At 48.5% G+C, this 8,007-nt stretch overlaps 1 protein-coding gene across 1 annotated transcript; it reads left to right on the forward strand.

Annotated features, from left to right (window-relative positions):
* Positions 1 to 42: 42 nt before the first annotated feature.
* On the forward strand, positions 43 to 3,743 carry LOC142731922 (uncharacterized; the record flags this gene model as incomplete). Its single annotated transcript, XM_075849471.1, is given in 7 exon segments — positions 43 to 733; positions 822 to 1,106; positions 1,262 to 1,458; positions 1,460 to 1,897; positions 2,258 to 2,398; positions 3,118 to 3,301; positions 3,355 to 3,743. Coding segments are annotated over 7 exon segments (2,325 nt in total), but the record flags the coding sequence as incomplete, so codon positions are not given.
* Between the last annotated feature and the right edge of the window lie 4,264 nt (positions 3,744 to 8,007).

Here is an 8,007-nt window from a genome sequence, read left to right on the forward strand (position 1 = left end):
AAAAGGGAAAAGGAGGAGAGGAGGGAAAGGGAAAAGGAGGAGAGAAGGGAAAAGGAGGAGAGAAGGGAAAAGGAGGAGAGGAGGCAAAAGGGAAAAGGAGGAGAGGAAGGAAAAGGGAAAAGGAGGAGAGGAAGGAAAAGGGAAAAGGAGGAGAGGAGGCAAAAGGGAAAAGGAGGAGAGGAGGCAAAAGGGAAAAGGAGGAGAGGAAGAAAAGGGAAAAGGAGGGGAGGAAGGAAAAGGGAAAAGGAGGAGAGGAAGAAAAGCAGGAGAGGAAGAAAAGCAGGAGAGGAAGAAAAGGGAAAAGGAGGAGAGGAAGAAAAGGAGGAGAGGAAGAAAAGGAGGAGAGGAAAAAAAGGAGGAGAGGAAGAAAAGGAGGAGAGGAAGAAAAGGAGGGGAGGAAGAAAAGGAGGGGAGGAAGAAAAGGAGGGGAGGAAGAAAAGGAGGGGAGGAAGAAAAGGGAAAAGGAGGGGAGGAAGAAAAGGAGGGGAGGAAGAAAAGGAGGAGAGGAAGAAAAGGGGGAAAAGGGAAAAGGAGAGGCAGGAAAAGGGAAAAGGAGGAGAGGAAGAAAAGGAGGAGAGGAAGAAAAGGAGGAGAGGAAGAAAAGGAGGAGAGGAAGAAAAGGAGGAGAGGAAGAAAAGGAGGGGAGGAAGAAAAGGAGGGGAGGAAGAAAAGGGAAAAGGAGGAGAGGAAGAAAAGGAGGAGAGGAAGAAAAGGGAAAAGGGAAAAAGGAGAGGCAGAAAAGGGAAAAGGAGGAGAGGAGGGAAAAGGAGGAGAGGAAGAAAAGGAGGAGAGGAAGAAAAGGAGGAGAGGATGAAAAGGAGGAGAGGATGAAAAGGAGGAGAGGAGGAAAAGGAGGAGAGGAGGAAAAGGAGGAGAGGAGGCAAAGGAGGAGAGGAGGCAAAGGAGGAGAGGAGGCAAAGGAGGAGAGGAGGCAAAGGAGGAGAGGAGGCAAAAGGAGGAGAGGAGGCAAAAGGAGGAGAGGAGGCAAAAGGAGGAGAGGAGGCAAAAGGAGGAGAGGAGGCAAAAGGGAAAAGGAGGAGAGGAAGAAAAGGGAAAAGGAGGAGAGGAAGAAAAGGGAAAAGGAGGAGAGGAAGAAAAGGAGGAGAGGAAGAAAAGGAGGAGAGGAAGAAAAGGAGGAGAGGAAGAAAAGGAGGAGAGGAAGAAAAGGAGGAGAGGAAGAAAAGGAGGAGAGGAAGAAAAGGAGGAGAGGAGGGAAAAGGAGGAGAGGAGGGAAAAGGAGGAGAGGAGGGAAAAGGAGGAGAGGAGGGAAAAGGAGCAGAGGAGGGAAAAGGAGGAGAGGAGGCAAAAGAGGAGAGGAAGAAAAGGGAAAAGGAGGAGAGGAGGGAAAGGGAAAAGGAGGAGAGGAGGCAAAAGGAGGAGAGGAGGGAAAAGGAGGGGAGGAAGAAAAGGGAAAAGGAGGAAGAAAAGGGAAAAGGAGGAGAGGAAGAAAAGGAGGAGAGGAAGAAAGGGAAAAGGAGGAGAGGAAGAAAAGGGAAAAGGAGGAGAGGAAGAAAAGGGAAAAGGAGGAGAGGAAGAAAAGGAGGAGAGGAAGAAAAGGAGGAGAGGAAGAAAAGGGAAAGGAGGAGAGGAAGAAAAGGGAAAAGGAGGAGAGGAGGCAAAAGGGAAAAGGAGGAGAGGAAGAAAAGGAGGAGAGGAAGAAAAGGAGGGGAGGAAGAAAAGGAGGGGAGGAAGAAAAGGAGGAGAGGATGAAAAGGAGGAGAGGAAGAAAAGGAGGGGAGGAAGAAAAGGAGGAGAGGAGGGAAAAGGAGGAGAGGAGGGAAAAGGAGGAGAGGAGGGAAAAGGAGGAGAGGAGGCAAAAGGAGGAGAGGAAGAAAAGGGAAAAGGAGGAGAGGAGGGAAAGGGAAAAGGAGGAGAGAAGGGAAAAGGAGGAGAGGAGGCAAAAGGGAAAAGGAGGAGAGGAAGGAAAAGGGGAAAGGAGGAGAGGAGGCAAAAGGGAAAAGGAGGAGAGGAGGCAAAAGGGAAAAGGAGGAGAGGAGGCAAAAGGAGGAGAGGAGGCAAAAGGAGGAGAGGAGGCAAAAGGGAAAAGGAGGAGATGAGGCAAAAGGGAAAAGGAGGAGAGGAAGAAAAGCAGGAGAGGAAGAAAAGGGAAAAGGAGGAGAGGAAGAAAAGGAGGAGAGGAAGAAAAGGAGGGGAGGAAGAAAAGGAGGGGAGGAAGAAAAGGAGGAGAGGAAGAAAAGGAGGAGAGGATGAAAAGGAGGAGAGGAAGAAAAGGAGGGGAGGAAGAAAAGGAGGAGAGGAGGGAAAAGGAGGAGAGGAGGGAAAAGGAGGAGAGGAGGCAAAAGGAGGAGAGGAGGCAAAAGGAGGAGAGGAAGAAAAGGGAAAAGGAGGAGAGGAGGGAAAGGGAAAAGGAGGAGAGAAGGGAAAAGGAGGAGAGGAGGCAAAAGGGAAAAGGAGGAGAGGAAGGAAAAGGGAAAAGGAGGAGAGGAGGCAAAAGGGAAAAGGAGGAGAGGAGGCAAAAGGGAAAAGGAGGAGAGGAGGCAAAAGGAGGAGAGGAGGCAAAAGGGAAAAGGAGGAGATGAGGCAAAAGGGAAAAGGAGGAGAGGAAGAAAAGCAGGAGAGGAAGAAAAGGGAAAAGGAGGAGAGGAAGAAAAGGAGGAGAGGAAGAAAAGGAGGGGAGGAAGAAAAGGAGGAGAGGAAGAAAAGGAGGGGAGGAAGAAAAGGAGGAGAGGAAGAAAAGGAGGGGAGGAAGAAAAGGAGGAGAGGAAGAAAAGGAGGGGAGGAAGAAAAGGAGGAGAGGAAGAAAAGGAGGGGAGGAAGAAAAGGAGGAGAGGAGGGAAAAGGAGGAGAGGAAGAAAAGGAGGGGAGGAAGAAAAGGAGGGGAGGAAGAAAAGGAGGGGAGGAAGAAAAGGAGGGGAGGAAGAAAAGGAGGGGAGGAAGAAAAGGAGGGGAGGAAGAAAAGGAGGGGAGGAAGAAAAGGAGGGGAGGAAGAAAAGGAGGGGAGGAAGAAAAGGAGGGGAGGAAGAAAAGGAGGGGAGGAAGAAAAGGGAAAAGGAGGGGAGGAAGAAAAGGAGGGGAGGAAGAAAAGGAGGGGAGGAAGAAAAGGAGGAGAGGAAGAAAAGGGAAAAAGGAGAGGCAGAAAAGGGAAAAGGAGGAGAGGAGGGAAAAGGAGGAGAGGAGGGAAAAGGAGGAGAGGAGGGAAAAGGAGGAGAGGAGGGAAAAGGAGGAGAGGAGAAAAGGAGGAGAGGAAGAAAAGGAGGGGAGGAAGAAAAGGAGGGGAGGAAGAAAAGGAGGGGAGGAAGAAAAGGAGGGGAGGAAGAAAAGGGAAAAGGAGGGGAGGAAGAAAAGGAGGGGAGGAAGAAAAGGAGGGGAGGAAGAAAAGGAGGAGAGGAAGAAAAGGGAAAAAGGAGAGGCAGAAAAGGGAAAAGGAGGAGAGGAGGGAAAAGGAGGAGAGGAGGGAAAAGGAGGAGAGGAGGGAAAGGAGGAGAGGAAGAAAAGGAGGAGAGGAAGAAAAGGAGGGGAGGAAGAAAAGGAGGGGAGGAAGAAAAGGAGGGGAGGAAGAAAAGGAGGGGAGGAAGAAAAGGAGGGGAGGAAGAAAAGGAGGGGAGGAAGAAAAGGGAAAAGGAGGAGAGGAAGAAAAGGGAAAAGGGAAAAAGGAGAGGCAGAAAAGGAAAAGGAGGAGAGGAGGGAAAAGGAGGAGAGGAGGAAAGGGAAACCTTTCAGACACTGACCTTACATTGCTGCACTCTTACTATCATTTCCAGGTCAGATTCTTGATCATCTGATAATTTGGGGGTCACGTATCTCACCATTACAGCTCCCATCAGAGCTGCTCACCCGGCTCTACCAGATTCTGAACGGCAGTGACGCATTGTCCTCTCCCATATCCCTGTATAATTAGGCCGATATGAGATTCTGGAGTCTGAGGAAGACAAGTGACCACCATGTGGGGGCAGTAGCGGGGGGGGCAGTAGCGGGGGGGCAGTAGCGGGGGGGCAGTAACGAGGGGGGCAGTAACCGGCTGTTATTTTAACCCTTTACTAGAAACAAAATGTATCTGACCCAGCTCAATGATACATCGTGCGCTCCTATATCCCTGTATAGCTGGGCTGATCTGAGATTCAGGAGCCGGGGGAGATGGGTGAAAACCATGTGGGGGTAGATGGGTGACAACCATGTGGGGGTAGTAGTGCTGGGGATATTGGTGGTGATGTTCATTTTTAATAGCGGGGCAGTATAAGACGACCCATAGACAAACTTATCTCACATTCTTTTATGTGACAAGTAGATAAAATATAAATATAATAGTGGGGTCCCAGCTTGCTGGGGGGGGGGGGGGTCGGCCCCTGTAACCGCGGCGTGGTATAAATGGCGAGTATACGTTTCCCGGCGTGAGGTGAAATGTTCTGCAGGTAAGTGCAATGCTCAGCCATGTCACTTACGACACGGGGCACGGGAGCATTTATTAAAAGCAGGAAGAGGACGGTGCGGATGTTGAGGGTGCGATTTCAAAGCGAAACGGCTGAATGACATCAGAGAGCGGACAAAGGAGCGGCGCAGTCGTGTCCACCGCCCCCGGTGACATCACATCGGTCCCCTGCAGTGTATATAAAGCTTAATCATTATATCATGAAATGTTCTGCAGCTTTCCAAGATACTTTGCAGTTCAGTTCCTCACGACTTTCAAGATCTCTTCTTGCTGTCAGTGAATGTGAACATTCTTGTTTAGCCCTCATTCACACATTGCCGATATAGTCAATATTTTGAAGCCAAAGCCCGGACTGGATCCCGAACACAGGGGAAATATAAAGGAAAGATTTAGGGTCTGTTCACATTGTGGGGTGAAATCACCGCAAAATGTCGCAATTTCGCAAAGTCTGTGGCGTTTTGTGGTATTTGCGGCAAAAACAATGCATCATGTGAACAGACCCGTGTTCTCTTCTTTGCATCCAGTCCTGAATTTGGCTTCAAAATACTGACCAAATCTGCAACGTGTGAATGAGGCCTTTCCCAATACTTCACACAGCTGAGGGTTCGTTACAAGTGTATCCAGTCTAGACAATCCCATGGCGGGAAGGATTCTGCTGAAGCAAGCTGCCGCCCAGCGCGACACCAAGCCGACTAAAACGTAGTTTTACGTCAATGGAGGAACGAAGACCACTACGTCTCCCAGAATGCGAGGCAACAGAGGACACTATTTTAGGATTACAGCCTAAGGCCCCATGCACAAGACCGTAAAAAATCTCCGTAATCGCAAACCGTAATACGGTCCGCAATTATGGACCCGCCCGGTTCTATTGGCCGCAGACACATTTCCGTATCGCTACAGATAGGTGTCCGTGCCGTGAATAAGGCCTCACGCGCACGGCCGTGCCCATAACCACAGCCCATGATTGCGGGCACGGCCGCGGGCCGCATTTCCAGGTCGTGCTCCCATATGCGGGCCGTGATTACGGGCACGGCCTTGTGCATGAGGCCTGACTGTGTGAAGAATATCAACTCCTTTTACTCCAGTCACATCCGGATCTGCAGCCGATTAACCCTTTGCAGACACCTCGACACGACTACCTGGCAATCTAGCATGGACCCCCCCCCCCCCACTCCCCCGAGATAAATCCACAAGGACATTTTATTAGGTCCCGGGGCTGCACATTTGGAGAAGTATTGATCGGTCTGCTGCGGGGCGCTGCCATGTATAATTCATGCCGTCTTTATGACCCCGCGCCGGGCTGGACCGGGACTCTTTTACTGGTTTAGCAGCGAAACTCTATGAATTATTTATCGATAATTAAGTCGGCAAAACATTTGTAAGTCGTTAAGAGACGCAATTAAGTGGCTTCTCGTTATGTTGAGTTATAGAAAAAGAAACGGGGAAACATTATTAAACGCGGTTCTCAATACGGCGGCCATAAAAGGCGCGGAATAGGAGAAGTACCCGGAAATAAATCGCAGAAAGTCGATGAAAACTGGAGACGGCGAGGAAAAAAAAAAAAAGGTACAAGCTCTTAACCCTTTCAGGACGCAGACATTTTTGGGATTTTCGTTTCTATTTTTTCCTCCCCACCTACCAAAAGCCGTAACTTTTTTATTTTTCTCGTCGATACGGCCGTGCGAGGGCTTGTTTTTTGCGGGACGAGTTGCAGTTTTTTACTGCACCATTTATTGTACCCTATAATGTAGTGGAAAGTGGGAAAAAATGCTTTGTGGGGTGGAAAAGGAAAAAAAATTCTGTTTGACTTTTTTTTTTACGGTGTTCACCGTGCACATTAAATAACGCTTTATTCTAATAGTTCGGACTTTTACGGACGCGGCGATACCAATTTTGTATATATTTTTTTTATTTGTTTACATTACTTCAGAGGAAAAGTGGGAAAAGTTGTTTGTTTTTTTTTTTAACTTATTTTTTTTTTTTTTGCACTGCTAAAAACTTTATTTAAAGCGTCTGTCACCACATTATAAGTGGCCTATCTCGTACATGATGTGATCGGCGCTGTAATGTAGATTACAGGAGTGTTTTTTATTTAGAAAAACTATCATTTTTGACGGAGTTATGACCTATTTTAGATTTATGCTAATGAGTTTCTCAATGGACAACTGGGCGTGTTTTACTATATGGCCAAGTGGGCGTTGTGGAGAGAAGTGTATGACGCTGACCAATCAGTGACCAATCAGCGTCATACACTTCTCTCCATTCATGTAATCAGCACATATTGATCCTGCGTTGTTCACTATGTGCAGTCACAGACTCACACATTAACGTTACTGAAGTGTCTTGACAGTAAATAGACATCGCCTCCAGCCTGGACTCGATGTCTATTCACAATCCCGACACTTCGTTGATGTTTCTGTGGTAGTTACAGGAGAGGAAGCGTAATCTCCCGAGATCTCGCTGAAAATGACAGTTCAGCGTGATCTCGATGTGCTGTGTGAGTAAGTGTCACACAAATGTTAGCGAAGTGTCGGGGTTGTGAATAGACATGGCGTCCTGGCTGGAGGTGATGTCTATTCACTTTCAAGACACTTCAGTAACGTTAATGTGTGTATGTGGCTGCACATAGTGAACAACGCAGGATCAATATGCACAGTAAATGAATGGAGAGAAGTGTATGACGCTGATTGGTCACTGATTGGTCAGCGTCATACACTTCTCTCCACAACGCCCACTTGGTCAAAAGCGAAGAAACGCCCAGTTGGGCATTAAGAAACGAATTAGCATAAAGCTAAAATCACTCATAACTTGTTGAAAATAGATTGTTTTTCTAAATAAAAACCACTGCTGTCACCTACATTACAGCGCCGATCACATCATGTACAAGATAGTGGTACTTATAATGTGGTGACAGAGACACTAACTTTTTTTTTTTTTACACATTTCATTAGTCCCCTTAGGGGAATTGAACCAGCGATGTATTGCGGTATAGTGTCATTTTTATAGGCTCCTGTTAAGTCGCGCCAAAGGCCGGCGAGGCCACGGAGAGATGGGGGGGCGGCAGGCGAGGCCACAGAGCGGGGGGGGGGGCGGCCGGCGAGGCCACAGAGAGGAGGGGGGGCGGCCGGCGAGGCCACAGAGCGGCGCGGGGGGCGGCCGGCGAGGCCACAGAGCGGGCGGGCGGCCAGCGAGGCCACAGGGGGATGGGACTGTTTTTTTAGTGGAGGGCTAATTATGTCTGCGGAGTGTTGTTGTTGGTGAAGTCACTGCCCATCCCAAATGACATAATGCACTAGTAACACTTTTAACCCCTTCCCGCCACAGCCATTTTTCACTTTCGTTTTTTCCTCCCCACCTTCCAAAAGCCGTAACTTTTTTATTTTTCCATTAATACTGGCGTATCAGGGCTTGTTTTTTTGCGGGATGATTTGTAGATTTTCACGGCACCGTTTATTGTACCATATAATGTAGTGGGAAAATGGAAAATATGTGTGGGGTGGAAAAGGAAAGAAAAACCTAATTCCTCAAGCCTTTTTGGAGTCTTGTTTTTATGGCATTCGCCGTACGGTAATAACGGCACGTCAACTTTACTCTGCGGTGACAGCGACACCAAATTGTAT

The sequence above is a fragment of the Rhinoderma darwinii genome, unplaced genomic scaffold (genome assembly GCF_050947455.1).
Source record: "Rhinoderma darwinii isolate aRhiDar2 unplaced genomic scaffold, aRhiDar2.hap1 Scaffold_878, whole genome shotgun sequence".
NCBI classification, from domain to species: Eukaryota; Metazoa; Chordata; class Amphibia; order Anura; family Rhinodermatidae; genus Rhinoderma; species Rhinoderma darwinii.